Below are 24,261 nucleotides of genomic sequence, written 5' to 3' on the forward strand. Positions count from 1 at the left end.
ACTGAGAGACTGCATTTAATTGGGTGGTGATCCAACCATGACAAGGGGTCCGATACCAAGTCAGCCACCATCGGAACACACTCTCTCAGCAGCAAAGACCAGATCCAGCATATGGCTGCCCATGTGGGTAGAACCATTGACTTGCTGGGTCAAGTCCAAGGAAGCCATGGCTTCCAAGAACTCATAAGCTGGGCCGAAAACCTCAGCCTCCGTGTGAATGTTGAAGTCCCCGAGAACCGAGAATGTGCCTAACCTTTGAAAAAAAGGGTATCAATTCTGGAGAAAATCTAACTGACATCACAAGGGTGCAGAAGATCTTGGCAGAATGTTCTCAGAGTTTAGCCATGCAGAAGCCAGTACACACTCCTTATTTTGCTGGGGGATATCAGGAACAGCAGAGCCAAATAAAGCCTGAAGGAAAAGGTGACAGACTTGCTCAAAGCACTGGGAACAATACCGCAGAACTAACGGGGAGGGGGGGGGGAGAAAACAGCTCTTCAAGACAGATATGGATCTTTAATTTAAAACAGAGTAAGCTTATTCATGGGAAAAGTGCGACAAAACACCCCTGGGACAGAGCACTGCACTCTGGCAATTAAAAATGCATTAAAAAACCAGATAGGGAAGTTGGGATCCTAAAACAGATGGGCATAGAAGACTGTGTTGTCCTTATTTGTTTCAATATATTTACCTTTTGGGCAATAGAGATAGTCGCTGATTAATTTTCGTTCTGGGTGCTTCATCTACAACTTCATTGTTCTTGTTTGTAAAGTCATTCTTTTCCATCTGCTCCTAGAGGAGGCAGGCTGCAAAGACTGCATTATGCAGGCAGCCAAATGGCTTGATGCTGATGAAATAGGGTGGTTTTTAGTATTCAGAGGCAAGGGGAAGGAAAGGACATCTTGAATAGAAAAATCACTAGATGATCCCTAATTATTTTCCTCCAGGAGAGGAAGGTGTCTTAAATAAAAATACCATCACACTCACAAGCATCAGTCAGAAAGGAACTAAACATATTGCAAAGCACATAGCAGGTCCCTATACATCAGGAAGAAGCATTCAGGAAAGTCACATTACAGTGATGCAAACAAAATGCCATTAGAGGCTCATTTTGATTTAAAAGGTGGTTTATTATTTGTAACATTTCCTCTGTGGTCTGCAGGTGGCTTCCTCTGCAATCAATTGACTAGACTGAGACCAGCTTAATTCCAGCAAGATTACTGCATCACCTGCCTTCAGACCATGCCCTCGGCTACAGAAGGAACTGCTGTGCCTTTAAAGCCAGTGCCTCCTTTCTGACACCATAAAGAAATGTGTATCAAGATATCTACAGGGGAATATATTTTATATTCATCCATGTTAACTCACAAATACCTAAACATAGGCTACTAGATGCTTCTAATGAGAATAATGGAGATTAGTGGATTTGTTACTAAGGACAGACAATTGGAATAATATAACATCAGAGTGACACAAAATTGGTGTGACCTTGGAGAGACCTTAGAAGAAAATAACATTTAATCTCCTGATTGGACTCAGTACTTTGACTATAAAGTTCATGCAGTTTGGGACTTATTTTCAGAATCGGTGATCCATTACCACAGTGACATATCCCTTCCACTATTTGTCAGTGGTCCGTATGTCTGAATAGATTTACTCAACTGGATTGAAAGCAACATACTCCATGTTGAAGGAAAAAGTAGCGTGCAGGTATTAGCTCTTGATATTACTTGTACATTTTTATTTCAGTGTTCTTCCTGATAAGAGCTTATAGTAACTGACTGTTCTTCTTTTGTCTCAGTTTCAGCTGGGAAGCTCTGACTTTCAGCCAGCACCTGCCTGATAGTTATGTTAATACGGGATGTTTGCAGGTATCTGGCACACACTTGCCAGTCCTCTTGGGAGCAGGGCTGAATAACAGAGTCTGCTGGAAGGTTAGCAGGGAGAGGTAGTTCCATACAAGAAGGCAATGGCTTCCCCTCTGGGTTGGGCAGAATCCTGGGGACTGCATGGTACAGCAGACGGCTGAAGCCAGACATGACCATCACATCCCCACTATGCATGAACATGGCCACAGGGGCTTCATCTCGTTTCTGGCCCCCCAGCAAAAAAATGGATGACTGCCCAAAACTGAAAAGAGAAAAGAAAACGGAGAAGGAAATTAGTAATATGTACAAATATTGAGAAGAATAATTCTACTTTTCTTAATAAGCTTCATGCAAGTTAACTGCAAATTATTGCCTATGAAACCCCAAGGCCATATCATAGTGCTTCTTGTTGTTATGACATAAATGTTCATGCAGCAACACTCACCTTGTTCAACCCTTAACCACTCTCTGCCCTGAAAAATCCTATAGCCACAAAAAAAATCCTATAGTCTAACAGAGTTGTGTCGGAATGTCATTGTTATTATCAGGCCCAAACTATACATGAATATCAGTTGCTTCCCCCGCACCCCGTGTATTTTTTCCCCAAAACCCAGCCAGAGAGGCTGCAATCTGAAATGAAAAACCTGGAAGGGGTGATGGTTTCTCCAGTAATTGTTCTAGTACAAGACCTTCAAGCTTTCCTGTCCACATCAGCTCAGCAATGGAAATAACCTTTCCCATATAAAAGGTTAAATAATGTTTAAGTGCTACAAGTCCCTCTTCCTTGTTCACCAGAAGAGGACTCTTCTGCTTTGAACTCTAGTCTCTCCTTGAGGTTTTGCTCCACTTAGATAACCCAGACAAAAAAAATCAAGTACAAAGTATGTGACCAAGCAAAAATCAACTTGATGTCGTAGATGAGGTGTACTATTTTTCAGCCTAAACTACTTCACCAGACTGGTGAGAGGAAAGTGGGATGCGGAGAGGAGTCCAATAGTACATGGAGAAAGAGTACAATATAAACAGAAAGGATATCTAGGCCAGTATCCTGCTGGAATTCTGGTGCATAGAATGGAAGCTATGGAAGTGCCTGTGGTTATTTGGCAAGATGCCTGTAACATGAATTGCACTTTGTAGCTGTTTCCACAACTTCTGTTCCACACACCAAAAATCCAACAGGATACTGGCTCTGCTATTTTGGCTCTCACACATTTCAGCAACTCAACTTTGCTATTCTGGCTTCTAGTCTGCTGCCACCTGCAATTCTGATCTTCACATCTGAAAAACCATATTTACTGCAAGAATTCTGGTCTTCTACATCATCATCATCATCATAGGCATCCTTCAGTCTCAAGAGACTATGGTAACGTGCTCTGTATGGAGGACTTGGAACAGTGTTTAGTGTTTTGACGCTGTACGTGAGTGTCCTCTCCAGGGCACGAAGCCTGGAGGATAGGAGATACCGTATTTCTCACTCCATAAGACGCACCTTTCCATAAGATGCACCAATTTTTTAGGAGAAGAAAACAGGAAAATATAATGTTTTCTTCGCTCCATAAGACGCACAGACTTTCCATCCCCCCCCGTTTTGTGGGAAAAAAGTGTGTCTTATGGTGCGAAAAATACGGTACATTAAGGTAGAGGGAAACATCCCTTCAGTGGCTCACCTGAATGATAAAAGGGGTTGAGTATGGTCCAGCTCAGATTCATCTACATGTATCCCTAGAGATGAGTCAAGGTGATAGTAGTTTAAAATTCCTGCTTCAGCCCGGAAGTCTGGAAACCCACAAGCTTTAGCCACTTGCTTTGAGAGAAAAGTCAGGTCTGGTGGAAAGGGAGTGTAGTGATCAGGTAAATATTTCTGTTGAAGGAAGAAAACCTGTAAGTGGAATTCTCAGTTTACAAAACTAACTCATGACATCCGGTGATCACCTAAAGTGAATTTTATGCCCATGTCTGGCTGAAAATCCTAGAACTTGATATCTAATTGTTCAAGCTGGAGGAGATGGGTAGTAATCAACTTCCTCTATTGCCTATCTAAGTGTAACATTCATAAGATGTATACAGGATATACATACTGGATCTAGATCTTTCCAACATGTTAGGTTGAGTGGTTTTTTTGTTTTTGTTTTGCTAAAATAATTATTTTGCAGAATTAGATACTCAATAACAAAACTAAGATGATATTTCACAGAGGATGATAAACAGTTTCTACATAGTTACAGGAGGACTCCTCATTATGTTAACTGTGCTTGAAATCTTTCTCATAAATACCTCCAGGCAAGTTTCCCTGAATTAGGTTCCTCAGCCTGCTTCACTCAGTTTTTCTGAAGAGAAGACTGGTAATAGATGGATTTCTTAATAAGGCCTGACAATAAGCAGAGAAAGCTATGGGCTCATTTGGTTAACATGTCTGCAGTATACTGATAGACACTGCTTCTTCCCTCTCATTCAGGTCTGCAATCTGATTTGAACAATTTGACTTTGAAAATCTTTACTAATCTATGGTGTCTATGTCAGAAAGTCTATAATGTGGCCTTGTACATAAATTTCTTAACTATATCGAAAATAAAATCAGCAAACATTTGCTAATATATTATCTTACTATTACACACTGCTAAGAGGTTTTGTTGCCTGTGAATACCTTTGAATTCCAATTATAATGGTAACCCAAAGTCACCCAACGCAGCTTCTCCAGTAAACTTTTTGGCTCCCATTTGCTGGAATGTTTGTTTCTAAAAATAGAAAATAAAACAGAAACCATTTCATTTAAAAATACTAAGCCTACTTTCATTGGCTCTTGTAGCTATTTGTGTCAATGAGTATACTGTATTCTGATCTATGTTGCATTTTCAGCAATTACTCCACCAATGAAATTATAAAAAGCATAAACTACAGTGATTTGAAGAACCTGCTTAAAAGAAACTTAACACACAAATATTTCAGAAATGTAAGATGGAATTATGGAAGGAAAAAGAAAAAATGAGCAAGATCAACATCTCCTTGATTGGGAGGTCTATCTATTTACAATTATACAAAGGAATAATTAATGTTTATGAAAAAACACCTAATAGAAAGTTAAGCTGCTCTTATTGGGAGAACAAACTGCCTCTTAAAATTCCCATGAATCTGCTAAGATAGGCAACATCTGCGAACACTTATGCTGATATAAAACTGGTTAGTCTTAATGGTGCCATAAGACTGTGTTACTCTTATTGTGACAAAATAGCATGGATGAATCTAGAATAAATAAAAGTAATTTCATTGCAGTCTCACAACAGAATTGTCTATTAACATTCATGGTAGGCTAGCACATGACAATACAGTAGAACCCCAATATCCATTGAGGGATTGGTTCAAAGTCTCAGCGGATCCTAAAAAATGCAGATTATAGTAAATGCCCCCATTGTTGCTGCACTAACAAGAAGTGGCCCAGGCCAGCCCCACACTCCTCCACCTACCTCCCACAGCGGCAGCAGGTGAAAGGGCCAAGCCACCAGGGGCAAGAGCTGCCCTTTCCAGCCCTGCTTTCTCATGAGATGAGCGGCAGAGAAGGAGGGATCCCGCCCACCTGTCTGTGACTGAAGGTTCCAGGGAGTGGGCCAAAAGCCGAACCTGGGGAGGAGGATGAGTTGCCCAAGTGAAGGGAAAGCAGGCGGCTGTGTAAAGGGAAGGGAAAGGCGCCGCCTGCATGGCGTGGTGTGAAGGGAGATGCCTGCACAAAGGGAAGGGAGCTGCCCTCAGGCAAGGAAAGGAGATGGCTGCGCAAAGGGATGTATTGGGAATCACACTGGTAAGAAGAAAAACCAGAAGAGAACAAGAATTCATAGTAGGCAGGGACTCCTTGTACTGGCCAGTTCTGGTAAAATATGCTATTTTTTTAAAAAGGATTTATTTCTTTTAACATTTTTAATACAATACAGTGTTTTCAGACCATGGATAAGTGAATCAGCAATACTGATCCTGCAGATAAGGGGTCCTACTCTTATCACTGAAAAAATACAAGAAAGGTATCCTACTGATACCTGTTATGTTTCTGCAATATTTGATTTCAAATCAATGACAGAGTCAGACACCTTAAAGAGGGACCACAGTCCTCTCAGTTCAAAACATTCAAATCAATCACTGAATCAACTGACTAGGTCATATTTATTATAATTAGTCATACTCCTATAAAATCCCTATAGCTTTCTACGTGTTGTACAAAGACAAATAGTTGAGGGAAAACCTTGTAAATACTAATTAAAAAGGCAATAAAAATAAGGTGAAAAAACCATGTGCTATTGAAAGTTACAGTAAATATGAGCCAAACTTCTAATAACCTTTCTCATGCCACAGCAACTATGTTCCACCTATTTATATGGCTGAACAGAATGGGAGTCACACAGAAAATAACCCAGAAAACTCCCCATAGTGTATAAAGTCAATTGTAATTCTGGTTATAATTTATGGAAAACCAGTGACTCAATAGCACTGAAAGAACACTGGCAGAGCTGGGTAAGTGGGAGGCAGAATACAGAGATCTTGCAGGTCTGGTTGGAAAACACCAGAATATTTGAGCAGCGCACTGGTAATCAAGGCAAATGAAAGTTAAGATGCATTTGCAAAACCCTTGTGAACTGTAGGAGCGACCACATGAAGTGGTTGTAAGTCTGAGCAGAAAGGATAAAGTTCTCTCCTCCCACGATAATTTCACTGAGGAATGTGAATGTTTCCTCCTCCATCAAAATTCCAAGCAATCAATTAACTGACATTTACCATGTAAACACCAGAACACATTTGACAGCTTATTTCGTAGGCTGCTATGGCAGCCCTTTCAGCTCTGAATCTTGTCTACTGCCATAGTATCACTTTCTTCCTCAGGACATGAGAAACTGGCTCTAATATGCTGCTTTCTACGGCAAGATGTGCTTCCAGCCTACTTGTCAGGAAAAACATGCAGAACAGGGCCCTAGACACATTGTCCCCAAAAGAGAAATACAAGAAATTCATCTAAATAAATTTATACTATAGTTGGAAAGTGGAGATGAGATACAATCATCTAGTTGAGGTTTTCATAATCATTACTCTAAAAGTCTAGATTTACCAACTGTACTAACCTAAAGAAGCATTTACTGGTTTTATCCAGCCTTAATCACATATTTTAAAGCCCAGTGCAAACTCTGAATGCTATAGGCTTGCTTTCTCCTCGGATGAAAGTGCTAGTGCAGCACTTTGCTCTGGCATGTCAGGAAATGGCTTAATAAAGCTGTTAACATTTCTTCCAGCTACCAGACTCTGCAATATTATTTTGGTCTGAACTGGAACCAAGATCACATTCATTTCTATCCTCCATGGCTGGGGAAAAGAGACCAAGCTAGGATAAAATCTGGCACATAACCCTTTCAGCTCTGAAAATGGTTGCTCATAACAAGCAGTCCAGTCTCAGTAAGATCATTTAAAAACAACTTTTAAATGATCTTACTGAGACAATGGGACAACAATCATCCTTACTTTGTACTTTAAAACTTAGAAGGGCAATTACACTCACAGTTGCAACTATTTACTGTTACCACACCCTAGAGTTATAGGAAAGTTTTAGAATTTTTTTTTTAATTCATTTTTCATTGGGTAAGGGAAGATCATAGGCAAGGGGATTTAGATCAGGGTATTGGGGTAAATAAAAATGCAGAACATGACAGGGAACAGTATATATTATTACATTTGTTGATATGTTTTCTTACTAAGCTTATTTCACACTTATTTTACCATTTTTCCTAAGTCTTCAAAATCTAAAATTATATCTTATATTTTCTTTCTCATAATTTTAACCCATTCATGTTCTCATCTCTCATCTAATTACACAAAGGTTCCCACTTTTTTCTAGCCTCAGCAATTTCTTTGTCTTTTAATACTTCAGTTAAAATATCCATCTCTGTTGCTTCAACCAGGTATAATAAGTATAACCCTTATTATACCTAAATCGCCTAAATAGGTGATTTAGGTATAATACGTCTTTCACAGGAATGGTTGTCACCACCAGTCCCAGTTTCTCACTGCTTCGGGAATCAGACTTGGTTTCCTGGGCCTTCGTCAGTAGAACAGGCAGTACAGGCACTTGTGGATGTGGGGTTGGGTTGAGGAGTCAGTTATGGGGTCCACTTGTGCCAACCTCCTCATAACTGGAAATCTCTACACTGTCACTTTATTCTTCAAGAGAGATTCAGCTACAGAGAGATCCATTATGCCACATCATGTGAGAGTGAGATCACACACATACATGGGCCGCACATTTCTCACAATTCCTTTGCTGTGTTATATGTCGTTGTAAAGGAGCCGCAGGTATATGTGTGTTTGTGGAAGAGCTTCAGTGGAAATGGCTGCTAGAAAGTAATGCTGTGGGTGGAAAACACCATAGATGTCCCAGTTCTTGGTTTATGATGCCCAGTAAAACAGCAATAATAATTTTTGATAAAAGATAGAGGAATGTTTTCTATACTTGAAACCTACTGTGTGCAAATATTATTTCTTATTCACAATCTTTTAATGCTTAATTAAAAAACCAAGTTCCGTACTATTTAGAAATATTCCTTTCAAGCTAGAAAAACTGATAAATCTAGAATAACTGAAATCTATTTCTCACGTCTATCTCATTTCATTCAACTGTCTCATAGTTATTAACCTATTTAACTGTAAGGCACAGACATGAAGCATGACATATATATTTCAACAGCATTTTCTACAGTTCCACTTGAAAAGAGAGGTTACCTACCTATATCTGTTTTTTTGAGTGGTCATCTGTGAATCAACACAATAGGGTTCTTCTGTGCCTGAACAGAGGTTCTCAGAATCTTCTAGAGCTTTAGTGCATGTTCACCAGGACCACCCCCTCGGTGCACATGCTCCGCCTGTACTGGAGAGTGCCTCAGTTCCTGATGAGAAATCCGTCACTGTCAAATAAACACAAGACATATATGGCAAACAGATGGGAGGACGGGAAGGATGTGTGAATTCACAGATGGCCACTCGAAGAACAGGTAGGCAAGAACAGGTAGGTAGATGTAGGTAGGTAACCTCACTTTCTTCTTCACATTCTCTGTGAATACACACAATAGGATGACAAGCAAGCTGACTTACTGGATGGTGGGCTGTCACGGAAAGATGGATGCCACGACTGCTCTACCAAATGCCGCATCTGCCCTGGTGCAGACATCAAGTCTACAGTGGGTGGCAAATGTGGAAGGTTTGGACCATGTGGCAGCTTTACAGATATCTGGCAAGCTCACCCCTCTGAGAAAGGCTGTGAGTATAGCAATGGCTCTCGTTGAATGCACCTTCACAGGACCCAGTAAGGGGTTGTGAGCCAGATCGTAGGCTAGATGAATTGTAGTCACAATCCGCCAAGAGACAGTTTGAGAAGAAATTGGGGATCCTTGGAACCACGGGAGCTGATAAAGAGCCTCTTGGATCAGCAGAAAAAGGAAGTATGAAAGACATAGAATGCCAGTGTCCAATGGACATCAAGGGAGTGCAAGAAGTGCTTGAGATCACTGGAGGGCAATGCGAACAGGGTAGGTAAAATAGTGTTGTCTCTAAGCCAGCCAGGGCCAATCCCTGCTCTACAGCAGTAGTGGTTCTATTTGTGTTCACAGTAGTAGCAAAGATGTTTACTGCTGTGGTGCCCCGTCTGTGACACAGTTGGCGAAACATTGAACTTTCCAAAGACCACTTGTTGCAGGTATAGAGCCTGTTCTAATAGTCTGCTAGAGCATTGTCTTCCACACTAGCAGAAGTGGACTGCACTGGAACAATATTGCGATCATAGCACCACTCTCAAAGTTCTATGGCGACGCAAAGAGAAAGAGTGGGTTCTGCCCTCTTTGTTCATATAAAAGAGGACAATTGTGTTGTCTGTGGTGATCTACGCTTCTTACCCTACAAGCAGGTTGTCAAAAGCTTGAAAGGCTTTGATGATGGCATCTCACTCCAGATGGTTGATATGGAACTGTCATTCTGTGGGAGACCACAGGTCATGTATTTTGAAGTTGCTGCAATGTCCCCTCATCTGGTGGGGCTGGCTTGTGGTGATCTGTATAGTGAGCAGTGTCCTACCAGGTGAGTTGTGCCAATTCTTCTGTAACCCTGAGGTATTTAGCAGGGTGATTGACAAGTGGGTCAAACAGAGTCAGATATCATGCTTGGAGAGACTGCATTTTCAGGCAGGCATATAGAATAGCCAAAGTAGTAGAGGCCATGAGGCCAAGTAGGTATGATGGGTCGTGACAGTGGTATGGGTCTGGAAAAGGTTTACTAGGGCATGATATTTTGTTCTTCTCTCCAGGAGGAAGGCTTGAGCATGTTGTGAATTCATAGTGGCTCCTATCCTGTTTTCCCAAAAATAAGACTTAACCTGAGAATAAGCCCTAGTATGATTTTTCATGATGCTCGTAATATAAGCCCTACCCCAAAAATAAGTCCCAGTTAAGTGAAACCCCGCCCTCCACCACTGTGCAGCAACCAGAAGATTTTTTTCTTTTTATAAATTTTATTAATGCCCATATTATGACAATGTATGTTAGAATTGTAGTACAATACTATCACATTACTTACACAATCTGTTAGCACATTATCTTTCTTTACACATCTATCTACTAGTTCATATTTTAACATACTTAATTCTTTTAAAATATTACATGCCAGCATCCAAATTACTTCCCATTTCACATTTTTCTTTCCTTGAGCTAATTCCACATGTTAATAATGGTTGTCAGGTTTTCTTAAATTTATCTTATTTTTGTTTCCCCTCTATATATTTTAATTTGATTGGTCAACTTTTCCATCAGGACCATTTGCCAGATTCTGTTCTCAAATTTTTGTACTGAAAGATCTTGAGCATTTCTCCAGTTTTGTGTAATTTCAGCTCTTGCTGCACCAGTAAGATGTGTAATTAGGTCTTTATTAAATAATTTTTCATTTCCATCCTTAAATATTGAAAATAATAACAAAGCATTTAAAAAATTATTTTTTGATTCAACAATGTTTCTATCCATTTAATTATTTCCCGCCAACACATTTCCACTTTGGGGCAAGAGATCCACATGTGTTCTAGTCTGCCTTTATTTCCACAGTTTCTTATTTTTGAGGAAACACGGTATATAGAAGGTTCCAGAGTGGACTTGAACAGGTTTACCTGAAGACCCAAATCTGCTAGAAGGGACAAGGTGAGCTGGACATTGAATAAGGCTTTCTTGTGGGAGCTGGCAACAAGCAACCAGTCGTTGACGCAGGGGAAACCAATAGCTCTATGGAGATGTAGGTAAGTGACTATAGGTGCCATACATTTTGTGAAGACCCTCAGCGTGGTAGAAAGGCTGAAGGGGAGGGCTTTGTACTAATAGGTGGAGTTGTGGAGGGCAAACCTGAGGCATTTGCGATGGTCTGGATGAATGCTTACAGTGGACCCTCGACTTACAGACTTTTTGAGTTACAGACTTTTTGAGTTACAGACTTCTCTGGCCGCAAAATTTAGGTTCGACTTGCAGCCGGAGACTCAACCTACAGACCAGAAAAAAACAAAAAACAAAATGGAACAAAAATGGAACAAAAATGGCCGGTTACGGCATTAATTGGTTTTCAATGCGTTGTAGGTCAATGGAGACTCAATGCACAGACTTTTCAACCTGCAGCCACCATTCCAATACAGATTAATTCCGTATGTAGAGGGTCCACTGTATATGGAAATAAGCATCCCTCAAACCTATAGCCCTGAAGCAGTCTCCTTGTTGGAGGAGTGGAATGATGTTTTCCAATGTGACCACGTGTTCAATGTGACCTTGAGACAATATAGAGGTTGAGGTGATGCAGGTCCAGAATGGGTTGGAGTTCATCATCTTTCTTGGAGATAGTGAAGTTAGCGGGAGTAGAATCCTGGACTAGTGTGTGTAGAAATGACAGGACTGATGGCATTCTGAAGACTTCTGTGGCTGTTAGAGAGGAGAATTCAATTGTATACCTGACTTTGATGATGGAGAGGACCCAAGGGTCCATAGTGATGTGGGTCCATGTGGACAGGAATGGTGTGAGATATGTGGTATGCAGGGATGACAGTGTGGTGCAGGCAGATTTGAGGAAACAGAAAGTCAAAGGTTCTGCTTGTTTTTCCCCCCCTCAGACTGCCTCGTGAACTGGCATGAGCACTGCCTGTGAAATTGCTAGAAAAGGGAGAAGAATGATGAAGATCGTAGTTGCTGCCCCTGCCTATCTACTGAAGGTGTGTATTGTTGGTAATGTACTGACGGCACCATTGATTATGGGGTGGGTAATAGTAGTATTGTATGTTGTATGACCTGGCTGTTTTTCTCATCTTCTGCAGATTGTCCAAAATGTTGTCTTTTTATTGTTGTTGTTGTTGAAGAGCCTGACACAATCAAATGGTAGGTAGTCAGTATGGGATCTTGAGTCTTCTGACAGGCCAGCAGATCTGAGTCATGCAGGTCTTTGTAATGTGGCCATATGATTGGATGCTGCATCCACCACATGGAATGCAGTAATTATTTCTTGTCATGTCAAGGTCACAGCTTAGTACTGAAGAGAGAGGCCTCTAAACCATTGGTCCTCAGGTGCTGGCTTGAGGATTGGAAGGGCTTAATTCCATAGGTGATGGTGATAGGCCCCTATCGCTGCCAGGTAATTGGCCACCTGAAGAGCAAAGGCGGCTAAGGAGTAGACCTGGCATCTGATGGCTATCTTTCAGCCCTCATAGTTATTGGGGGTAGAGCTGGAGCGGATTCCAGGCTCTATTCTCTGTAGCATCTACAATGGTTGAATTAGGAAGTGAATGTTTGGACAAAAAATGGTGTCATTTCCATGCGTTTTATAGATTTGCCAGTTGCCTGGAGATTTGAGGAACACAGAAGGGCTTGTTTCAGGACTCCTTGATAAGTTTCAGTACAGGAGGAATAAAGCCAAGATGGAGAGGTGAGACCTGGTCCTGGTTAATGTCCTTGTAGACCCTATCAGACTTGGCTGGAGGCGGTTTGTCAACCTTTAGATAGATGACTTTCAGTACGTGGAAGACAAGTTGGAAATAGGATGAAAAGTCTTCAGAAGGCAAGGAAGCATAAGTATCTGCAGCGTCAAAATCTGGCATGGAGTCAGAGACCTCAGTGTCAGGGACTGGGTGAGATAGTCCTGGAGAGGGGTACAGTATAAGTCCTCTGTAGAGGGAAAATGATGTCTGAGGTGGAAGATGAGCATCATCCAGTGGGAGGGAGAGGTGACTATGCTTAGACCTGCCCATCCCATAGGCTGGGTCAGGAGGAGGTTGTATGGATGAGTGTGACGTGGATTGTCATGGTGGGTGACTCGGAGTGGTGTCGAGAAGAGACGCTGGAGGTCCTTTGTAGGTAGTCTTAACTTATACCAATGAAGACCTGGGATAAAGTGGCAGTGGTTTTTGGAACTCAGGCCTGTGTCGGCATGGAGTGGTGTGGTCACTTTGATACTGAACATGGTTGAGGGTTCTCTAAGTTGGAATATAGATGGTGTTTGGTATGATGCCTGCTTGGTCTCAATATTAGGGAAGGGAGCGGTGAGCCCTCTCTGGAGGAGAGTTCCTGAAAGTTATCCACCTGTGTTTGGTATTGGGGTGGTGATAACCTGGGGCTCACATGAGCTGAATGCAAACTGCAGTGTCCTCAGATGAGGTGTTTCTCAATACAGGCAATTGGCTGAATGCAGAGGATAGTGCATGGTCAGATTATGGAAGGGGGAACTCCTCATCTCTTGATAGGGAGTCCAGGTAGACTGTATCTTGCTGCAGCTCCTCCAGGATTGGGGACAATAAAGTGGCCCTGTTGACTGATGGTTGCACTGTTGTTTGCTTTTGCGAACTGATAACTCAAGAGGATTTTTTCATTTTCTTCGACGTCTTAGGCGATTCAGCCATGGTCAGGGTTGATTTTAAAGTTCAACTTCTTTGCAATGATGCAAATTTCAGTTTAGAGGCTGACTTAGACTTGGGCTGTGCCAACCTCAATGTAGGTGAAGGCAACACTGGAGAGGCAGGTGGGGTGGTCCATGGGGTTGAGAAATTAAAGTTGATTCCATAGTTCATGACCAGGGAGGCTTGAGAGTGTTCCCGAAGGAAAGATCTGAGGTGCTGCTGGTGAAGTTCCAGTGCTGGCTTAGTGAGGTTTTTCCAGGCCTGACATTAAATAGTCTGATGTGCCTCTCCTAAACGGAAGAGGCACTGTGAACTGCTGTCTGAGAGAGGGACCTTGTTGGGGCAAGAAGCGCACCTCTTGAATGGGCCCTAAGAAACCAGAAAATGGCGGGAGGCGAAAGAAGCGATGGAAGGGAAAAATAGAAGTCTCTCTTTCTCTCTCTCTTTTTAAAAAGGATAATTCACTATGGACAAAGAATGGAAAATGAAGAAGCCGAAGGGTGGGAATAATAGTAAATAAAAAGCGATGAACGGAGTTCTGCTCATTGAGAGATGAGATGTCAGCAGCGGCAAAAAAGGTACTGTAGCACTTTACAGTATGGACGGAGCATGTGCACTGAGGGAGTGGTCCTGGTGAACGCGCACTAAAGCTCTGGAAGATTCAGAGAACCTCTGTGCAGGTGCAAAAGAATCCTATTGTATGCATTCACAGAGACCATGAAGAGGCTCCTCACTACCCTTTTGCAAGGGCAATAAGCCTGAATCTGTCTCTAAACCTTGGCACTGGAGAGGAACCAGGAATGACCTGTTGTTTGTATTGCACTTCAAAACATATTGAGCTCCTTGGAAGCACAGGGCAATCTCTACTCCAGTTTCTACAGCTAAACCTTAGAATAAGGATGCACCTGTTTTCCAGCTGCATTCCAAGCACCTCAGAAAGAAAGCATTAACAATAGGCCCCAGCCCTCTTATTGCTACATCGAGATGTAAAAGTGGACAGAGACAGTATTCAGAGGGTCTTGGAAGCTCAAGACAACTGCTGGGACTGCCTTCCACCCCCACCCTTGTCTAGCTCTAAACTCTAACAGAAGGCTGCAGCTTATTCAGTTACTGCATTGTGCAACCCTGGGAAGAATCCCCCAATGTCAAAGCTTTGAGATGGATTTTGTCCGTGACCTTTGGCCAAGTGCCTTGGCAGGCAACACAAGGCTGGGTTTAAGACCTCATCTCTTGCACAGCAGTGGGAACCAAGCAGTGACAAACTGTTTGCTTGGCTATCATCATAAGTCAAGTTTTTGTGGCCTCCTAGGCAAAGATCTGACCCAGAAATTCAGTCGCAGGAACACAGGAACTTTTCTTATAACCAAACACATCATTAGTTCATCTAACTCTCTACTGCCTGTCCTGATTGTGAGCAGCCCTTTAGGATTTCAGGCAGGTGTTTTTCTCAGCTTTACCTGGAACAGCCAGTGACTGGACTTTAAATCTTCCAAAAGAAAACATGCATGCTACCACTCCCACAAAGTCCTTTCTCAAAAATACCACCTCTCATGGCTTTCTAGCACCTGGTCCAAGGAGATCCGGACCAGTTCCCACAAGACTAAAGCGCCAAATAACTGTTCAATTACCACTATTGTTTTCACTTTATCCACTGGCTGTTGTGACTCAACCCCTTTATCAATGCCAGGCCTTACCGCATTTGATGCTGGCTCCTTTCCCACAGATCAGCGGTCTCATTAAGAGACATGTGCATATCCAAATTGCACACATTGGGTTTCTGGGTGTATTGCTTTAGACACTGCTTTACCCAGTGACGCTGGCAGCCAGGAAGAAAGGGATCTTGAATAAATATAAAGCCTAGGGGAAAAAATGGAGGTGGGTGAGTAAAAGGGGAGAAAGATACAGTTAAACCTAGCATTATTAATTAAAAACCAAATTGAATCGATAGAGAGAATCAAAAAGCATCTAAAATTATTTGAGGAAATAATAGGATTGAAAGTAAACTGGGATAAGTCAGAATGTATTCTACTAAACCATGATGATGAGACAGTGAAGATGAAGAATATTTTTGAGGAAAAGTTGAAAAATAATATTAAATATTTAAGAATAAATATTGCTTGGAACTTTCAGGATATAATAAAAAGAAACTTGTGTAGGTTGAACAGAGAGATTCCTTCATCATAGGTATCCTTCAGTCTCAAGACACTATGGTAACGTGCTCTGTATGTAGGACTTGGAACAGTGTCTAGTGTTTTGACGCTGTACGAGAAGCTGGAATGTCCTCTCCAGGGCACGAAGCCTGGGTAAAATAATATGGAGGATAGGCTGTTACCCAAGCAGCAAATCCCCCCTCTCCACGTCACTGAAACAGTCCAATGGAAAGGCAAGAGCCAATACAACTGGTTTCAGCGACGTCGCAGGAGTTGACAGAATTACACAAACTGCCTCCAGGACTCCGGCTCCAGATTTTGCTCAAGGTTAACTCCAGAAGCCTTTTCCATCTGTGGATATAGCCACAAGGCAGTGGAGTTTTGAACTCAGAGTTGTTTATTATTATTATTATTATTATTATTATTATTATTATTATTATTATTATTATTATTATTATTATTATTATTATTATTATTATTATTATTACTACTACTACTACTACTACTACTACTACTACTACTACTACTACTACTACTACTACTACAGTGGTGCTTTGCTTAGCGACGTTAATCCGTGCAGCAAAAATCGCTTCTAAGCGATTTCGTTGCTAAGCGATTTTAAAAAGCCCATAGAAACGCATTGAAACCCCTTCAATGAGTTCCTATGGGCTCCAAAACTCACCTTAAGCGAAAATCCTCCATTGCGGCAGCCATTTTCGGTGCCTCTAAAGCGAGGCAAAACGGCGGGCGGCCATTTTGGAACCGCTGATCAGATGTGCGAAAATGGGGGCTTTGCGATGATCGCGGAGACCCGCGATCATTGCAAAGCCCCGCCGATCAGCTGGCCGAAAATGGGGGCCTTGCGATGATCGCTTCCCCACGAACATCACAAAGCAAATTTCCCCCATAGGGGCCATCGCAATGCGATCGCTTTTGCAATTGCAAAAACAGCGTCGCAAAGCAATTTCTTCGCTATGCGGAGTGATCGCTATGCGAGGCACCACTGTATTATTATTATTATTATTATTATTATTATTATTATTATTATTATTATTATTATTATTATTATTATTATTATTATTATTATTATTATTGGTAAGCATTTGCAGTTTCATCTCACCTCCGTTTTCATGTGGACATGAAAAACAAACCAGACCAGTACTGCATTAAGGTACATTATTCAAGGGCCAGCATTGTACAACTGTACTTATCTTACCCTTGTTGTAGAGGAACATCCCCTCATGTTTTTCCCCAGTGCCAACTATATTGCAGGGCTTCCCAGAGTTCCAGCCTACTTTCTGTTCAAGAAAGAAAGTTATCTTTCTCTACAAGTGGGCAGCCTGTCTTTGGGGAAGTGCGGTGAAAGACACGTGAGCGTTAAGAACAAGAACCATATTCTGAGTCCCTGTGGTGAGCAGGGCAAAGCGTACACTTCCCTCCTTTTCTCTTCCCATCACCTTCTCTTTCTTATCATGCCCTCTTCTGCCAAGGAGCTAAAGCAGCTGTAGCCCTCCAGAGGTTTTTCACAGACAATACCCATCATGTCCAATCTGGATGGACAATAGTAAGGGATTATGAGAGTTGCAGTCCAAAAACATCTGGAGAGATTGTGAAGCAAATGGTTAAAAAAACCTAAGGAACATAATCCAAGAGAAACACAGTCCTGCATGTTTACTTCTCTGCAAATATTTTTCCTTGAAGTTACCACAAGTATTTTGGTGGGCAGAAACCACAAGGAAGCACTGACACGTACTCTTAGCCCAATGCTATGCTCCAGTCTGTGCCATGTTAACCACTCAGCATAGCATTGCTGACACACCAGGTGTCTACAAAACTGGCCTGCTACTGAGGCCAAGAGTAGCCTCCAGGAGTCTTCCTGGACTGCCTCCAGGACTCTGGCTCCGGATTTTGCCTTGAGGTAAACTACTGAAGCCTTTTCCATCAGTGGATATAGCCACAAGGCAGTGGAGGTTTGAAATCGGAGTTTTCCTTCTCCTAGATGGGCTGCCTTCCAGGCTTTGGACACAATACTGTAGTCCAAAGATTTTAAAAACGATGGTTCCAAAGCAAAGACAAGTGCTTTCTGCATACCTGTGTCCTTGTTTCCAATTTGCTACCAGTATGGAAAACAAGGCAGGCTTCCCATGTTTGGCCTGCCAGGTAACAATACCTTGACCAAACTTTGTCATCCCACTTTGTGATGCAATTCATCACCTTTATAAATATCTGGTCTAGCAGAGATATTTTGCCCCTCTCTGAGGTAGAGCCATGTTGTCCTCAAGAGACAAGAATCTGGAAAGCAGCAGAGGCTCACTGTCAGCATAACCAAAAAAGAGAGAGGAAAAGACCCCAGATCTAGGGTGGGGAAGAGAGAGAGAGAGAGAGAAAGAGAGAAACTGACGACATCTACAAGAACACAGCAAAAGAGGGGCATACCCCGCCAAGGGAATTATCAGGAGACAAGAACAACGGTGAATGATCCGGAGCCACCCCGCCTCTCCTTCCTCCTCCTGTGCCGCAGGAGTAAAGAAGTTCCCTGACTGCCTGCAATTTTTTTTTCTGGCCTTGAGGTGGAACTGTGATTCCCAGAGTCCTTTGAGGCAGCTTAAATGATACCAACATCAGGTAAAGTATTCTAACAGTTTGGAGACTGAAATAGGTGGCAGGGAAGGCCAGGGAGTCCTCTGGAGGTGGAGGCAGCTTTCCTGGGGGGGGGGGGGGGTTAGACTGGGCCTACCAGAGAAGACCCAAGACCTTTCGTCGGATAAAACAACTGGGGTCAAGAAACCAAGGGTTTTATACTTCATCTGCTGCAGCTGCGTTTATACCCTGCCAAGGGAATCACTAGGAGACAAGAACAATGGTGCATTGGTGCAAAAGCCACTGAACTGATTCATATTAGAGAATACATAAAGGAATTTCAAAAATTAAAAGTTTTCTGTTTTGGTACAATAGTATTATGTAAAATGAAAATGATCCCCAAATTATTTTTTTTATTTTAGATATTACCAATGAAGGTAGAAGAAAAACAGTTAAAAGAATGGCAGACAAGGATTAATATGTATTGCAATGGTAATAAGAGAGCTAGAAGTAATAAGAATCTATGGTATATATCACAAAAACAAGGTTTAGATACACCCAAAATTAAACTATATCAATTGACCACATCACACTGAGCACACCAATTAAGACATATTCCAGATATAATAGCAATTTGGAGATAGTCTGAATTTTATGGAAAAGAGGGAATGATGGACAATATAATTTTCAAAAGAGAAAATTAAGGGAGAGATGAAAAATGTAGACAATCCATTTTTAAAAAATATGTTAGTGTTGGAAAAATGATAGGGAAGTGTTAAATCCAATTTCACCTTTGTTGCAGGAAGTTGAATTAAAAAAATTTCCCAGATAATCTCAAAGAGATATTAAAAAGAGTTTTACCAAGCAAGGGAATAATAGAAATAAAAAAATGGATAAAACAAATTCAAGATACGGAATGTGTAAGAGAGATATTGGGAGAGTGGATTTCATGGTTAAACATATTTCAATCAGAAAACTGAATGAAAGAATGGAAAACAAAAGGAGAGGAGAAAAATGACAAAATGTGAGATTACAGAAAAAAGAGAAAATGGAAACAAGAGAAACTAGAAAGGGAACAGTGAGTGCAATATATAAAATGTTAATGCAAACAGATTATCAAAAATATGTTAAAAGATTTGTGGCAAGAAGATTTGTATGAGGAAATTTAAAAAGACTGGAATAAAATGTGGAATAAAAGAATAATTAAAATATATTTGTAAGGATGAAGGAAAACTGTTGCAAAGTTGTTGGATATGCTTTATAACATCGGTAAATTTGAATATAATAAATAAAGACATATCTTCACTGTCTTGGAGATGTAAAAAAGAAAAGGGGATGCATTTATATATGTGGTGGTTTTGTGAAATAAGGAAGAAGGAATGGTTAATTATTTTCAAGGAACTGAGATAAATAACTGTGTGAAGGTACAAATATCTTCAATGACTGCTGTTGAATCTGGTTGATATCAACTGAAGATAAAAAAATTAATGTATTATTATAATAGTGATGGTAGCAAGAGTAATAGTTGCAAAAAAATTGGAAATCTAATAATCAAACTAGAAGGGAGGAGTGGTATAGAGTAATGTGGAATATGGCAATTAATAATAAGTTAACTTATGGAACAAAGATTTGAAGAAGAATGATGAAATGTAATGATTTTAAACAAATATGGAACTTGTTCTTGGTACATGTGTTTCAGAAAGGAAAGGGGTACGTATATACCAGAGGAAACAATGTATTACTGGAGTGAAATGGGACAATCTGAAATATAAGAATGAAGAACTTGGAACCAGTCCTGAATGGGGGGTGGGCTGCACAGAGTGAAAAAAAAGGGGTCATGTGATAAGTGATTACAATGTAATGTTTTGTAAGAGAGTAGATATTGTATGTTTTTCTTTTTTATTTAAATAAATAAAAGCACACATACACACAAAGACTGGCATCCATCATCGTGAACTACATGCTCTGAAGGATGCAGAAAGAATACAGGGCATACACACATATAACACATTGATTTCAGAATTAACACTCAGAAGTTGTTTTCTGGTATTCTTTCATTTGAAGTCATATCATATACAGTGGTGCCTCGCTTAGCGAGATTAATCCGTTCCGGATTAACCCTCACTCAGCGAATCCATCGCTAATTGAAACAAAAAAGCCCATAGGAACGTATTAAAACAGATTTAATACGTTCCTATGGACTTAAAACTCACCGTTGTGCGAGTTTCCTCCATTGCGGCGGCCATTTTGGATGCCTCGTTAGCGAGGCAAAACAGCGGTCGCCATTTTGTTTTAGCGGCGGCCATTTTGGAACCGCCGATCAGCTGTTCGCTATGCTTTGATTGCGTCCGCGCGATCATCGCATAGCGAAAAAAGCCCATAGGGGCCATTGCTGAGCGAACGCTCCAGCGATGGCCTGGGACCCTTCGTTATGCGGTTTCATCGCATAGCGAAGCGTTCGCTATGCGAGGCACCACTGTACTGTATATTCTGAGAGACAGAAACCATATCAAAATAAGTGATTTTTTTGTCCCTTGATTGATATCCAGTCCAAACATACTCACCTGGATAATTATCAAGACCAAAGGCTTTCCACTGGCTAACTGGACGCAGTCCTGCTCTGTAGGCATCTTGATCACTTACTGAGGAAAAATTCAGAGAACAGGTTTTTACCTAGCAGAAGAAAATGAAGTATTAGGCACTTGACTAGGATTCTAGAGATTTGAGTAGAATTTGATAGCCAGTCCAAACTTTTGCTCATCAGTGATCCCTCCCGTCTGAGAAGTCACACTGAATTTCATAGCAGTCTAGGCAATCTTAAGGCTCAACACAACTGCTGAAGCTTATTTATTTGAACTATTTTTACCCCATTTTCTCCTTAAAAATGATCCAAGACTGCTTACATAATTAAAAGACAATATTTAAAGCTAAAAACAATGCATATGCAAAGGTGGCTTACAATCATCATTGAAAGACAATAATCCATCTTCCTTTCCAGCTCTGGATTGGAGAATGCTTTTCTTTTGTGCTCCTTGTCAGCCCTCTCCTGACAAGAGATCCTTCACCTAACTGAAGAGCTGTAGCAGACTTTGTGCCAAGTTTGAACAGGCTTTAAGTATACTTGAATGTTTCCTGAAGCCGGCACTTGAGACTAGATCCAGAAACAGGCAAGTAGAATCTCATAATGCAGCATAGAGTTAGCATGTCTCCTTCTCTCAGTTAAAATCTCTGAGAGCTTTCAAAGGTTCCTAAACACCAAGGGCCCCTCCAGGACATGATAGAGTCTAGAAAACATTAGTACGATATAAATATTGAAATAATACAGTGCAGAAATGCTTTCCACCTGCACAAGATATTCCTGTATTCAAGTCACTCAAACAACAGCAGCAGAATTTGACCGAGTGAAGAAACATGTTCACTACTGCTGAGCACATTAAAGAACCAGTGGACCTGAACACTGTTGAAGGTGACTTGTTGTAACTCAACTTATACGAACATGTTTGACATTACATGAGGGAATAGACAAAGTGGGAATCCTTGAGTTTCCTAGATTTCCTTAACTTGCTCTAATCTACAGTATGATAAACTTCCTTCAACCTACGTATTTCTTAGTGTTGCTGATGGCACTCTCCTTCCTTTTTACATTTCCTCTCTTTATCTTTTCTTGAACAGAGAAGCATCTTCTTTTTGTTCTCAAAAAGTACAAATCAATTTCCCGCATTTCCATCTTTGACAGCAAGAATAAGGATTCCCACTATATTTCCTATCACAATATATTTATCTACTAAATATTTATTAGCTTTCTTATTTTCCTAGAATAAGAAGTCTTGATATGATTTCTTCTCAGAAGAAGCACACTCTGCTAAGTATTCTGATATGCAGATGCTAAACTCACAAGTTAACTTATCTGCCACTTGTTCTGTTAAATACAACAACATTTAATAACATGGAAATAAAATTGAAGATGAGCCCCTCAGGTCAGAAGGCGTCCAACATGCTACTGAGGAAGAGCGGAGGACAAGGACAAGTAGCTCCAGAACTAATGAAGTGGTTGGGCCAAAGCCGAAAGGACGCTCAGCTGCAGACGCGCCTGGAAATGAAAGGAAAGTCCAATGCCGCAAAGAAAAATACTGCATAGGAACCTGGAACGTAAGATCTATGAACCTTGGTAAGCTGGATGTGGTCAAACAGGAGATGGCAAGAATAAACATTGACATCCTGGCCGTCAGTGAACTAAAATGGATGGGAATGGGTGAATTCAATACAATTATCATATCTACTATTGTGGGCAAGAACAGGATTTGTTTCTTTAAGTGAACAAGGGGTTAAATTTAATATTGTAGTAAAGAATGCAAAGTCATTCCTGTAATGTTAAGCCAATGGATGACTGATAGCATACAGATGGGACAAGCTTAGGTAATGTTTGTTAAACATGTTCAGCTGCCATGTGTGAAGTGATAGGCTGCTCTCAGTATATAAGCAAGTGTATGAGAGCACTATTTTGCCACTTAGTTGTGAGTCTGGTAGTCATTTTCTTTACTTGAATGTGAACAGAATGTTGAACAGAATCTGAGATGTCTATGCCAATGTATATGTTGCCATGTTTTTTATGTCTAACCAAGCTGTGACACCCGTGAGCCGGGTCGCGAGGTGATGCTGGGAGTGGCGTCTCGCCCCAAAGCCTCCGTGGGCACGCAGACAGCCCCCAAGCCATTCCCACCCCGGATGTTACACCAGTCCGTCGATACAGTAGACTTGGAGAAGGGGTTCAAGGGGTTAAATATAGCTACCCAGACTTCTCGGGTTTGGGCGGAGAGGGGGGGCGAAGGATCCTGAGGAGGGAGCGACAGGAGAAGTCAGTTACCGACAGGCAGGGGAAGAGAGTGGATGGGAGTGGGTATCCATCCAAGACCCCTGGTCGGGTAAATGGGAACAGGTCTGCCTGACTAAACAGGAGGCAGAGGAGAGGAGGAGGAATGAGGCTAGGGTCCGCCCCTCTTATTGGGGAGAGAGAGAGACCCGAGAGTGGCGCAGGAAATTAGTGGAGGAGAAGAGAAGGGTAGAGAGAGAGAAAGAGGAGAAGACCAGATGGCATCTGGAGGAACTGAAGAGACTGGGGTACTATCCGGACCCTGGGAACACCCCGGGGCAGAGACCGCCATACCCTGGGGATATGCAGGGTTCGAAGAGACGACCCCACTGTTAACCACGGAGCGGGAGGACTTCGATCCCGAAGAACCCTCACAGGTTCAGGCCGGTCCATGGGCTACGAAGTCAAGCAACCCGTTCGACGAAGATTGGGTGCCCCTGTATGAACCGTTACTTCAGCAGGAGAAGTTTGTTCCCAAGTTGATTGACATTTCCATCCCTTTACCCCAGTTAAATAAAGAAGACAAATGGTTCAGTTCAAATGCGTCTACGGCTTTATTTGGGACGGGGGAGGTGAAGAATAGCGGACCCTCACACAAGCCTAATATGTTATAAGTTGTATCAGAACACTCTCCATGCAGTTTCTTACATCTGCGTCTCTTGAGAAATTTATATGTGGGACAGGAAGCAACCGTTGGAACTGGATATGGAACAACTGATTGGTTCAAAATTGGGAAGGAGTATGACAAGGCTGTATATTGTCTCCCTGCTTATTTAACTGATATGCAGAATACATCATACGAAAGGCAGGACTGGATGAATCCCAAACCGGAATTAAGATATCCGGAAGAAATATGAACAACCTCAGATA

At 41.5% G+C, this 24,261-nt stretch overlaps 1 protein-coding gene across 1 annotated transcript in view; it reads right to left on the bottom strand.

The window, feature by feature from the left end:
* Positions 1–1,109: 1,109 nt before the first annotated feature.
* The window catches only part of ALKBH1 (alkB homolog 1, histone H2A dioxygenase), a 36,461-nt gene continuing 13,309 nt past the window's right edge, over positions 1,110–24,261 (bottom strand). Inside the window, exons 2-6 of the mRNA XM_072986490.2 lie at positions 21,086–21,194; positions 15,486–15,648; positions 4,513–4,603; positions 3,536–3,729; positions 1,110–2,130 (exon numbers count right to left, since the gene is read on the bottom strand). Of these exons, the coding sequence (XP_072842591.2) occupies positions 1,746–2,130; positions 3,536–3,729; positions 4,513–4,603; positions 15,486–15,648; positions 21,086–21,194 (942 nt within the window). The 3' untranslated portion in view covers positions 1,110–1,745. The remainder of the gene's footprint in view (positions 2,131–3,535; positions 3,730–4,512; positions 4,604–15,485; positions 15,649–21,085; positions 21,195–24,261) is intronic.

Source organism: Pogona vitticeps, chromosome 1 (assembly GCF_051106095.1).
Source record: "Pogona vitticeps strain Pit_001003342236 chromosome 1, PviZW2.1, whole genome shotgun sequence".
Taxonomy (NCBI): Eukaryota; Metazoa; Chordata; class Lepidosauria; order Squamata; family Agamidae; genus Pogona; species Pogona vitticeps.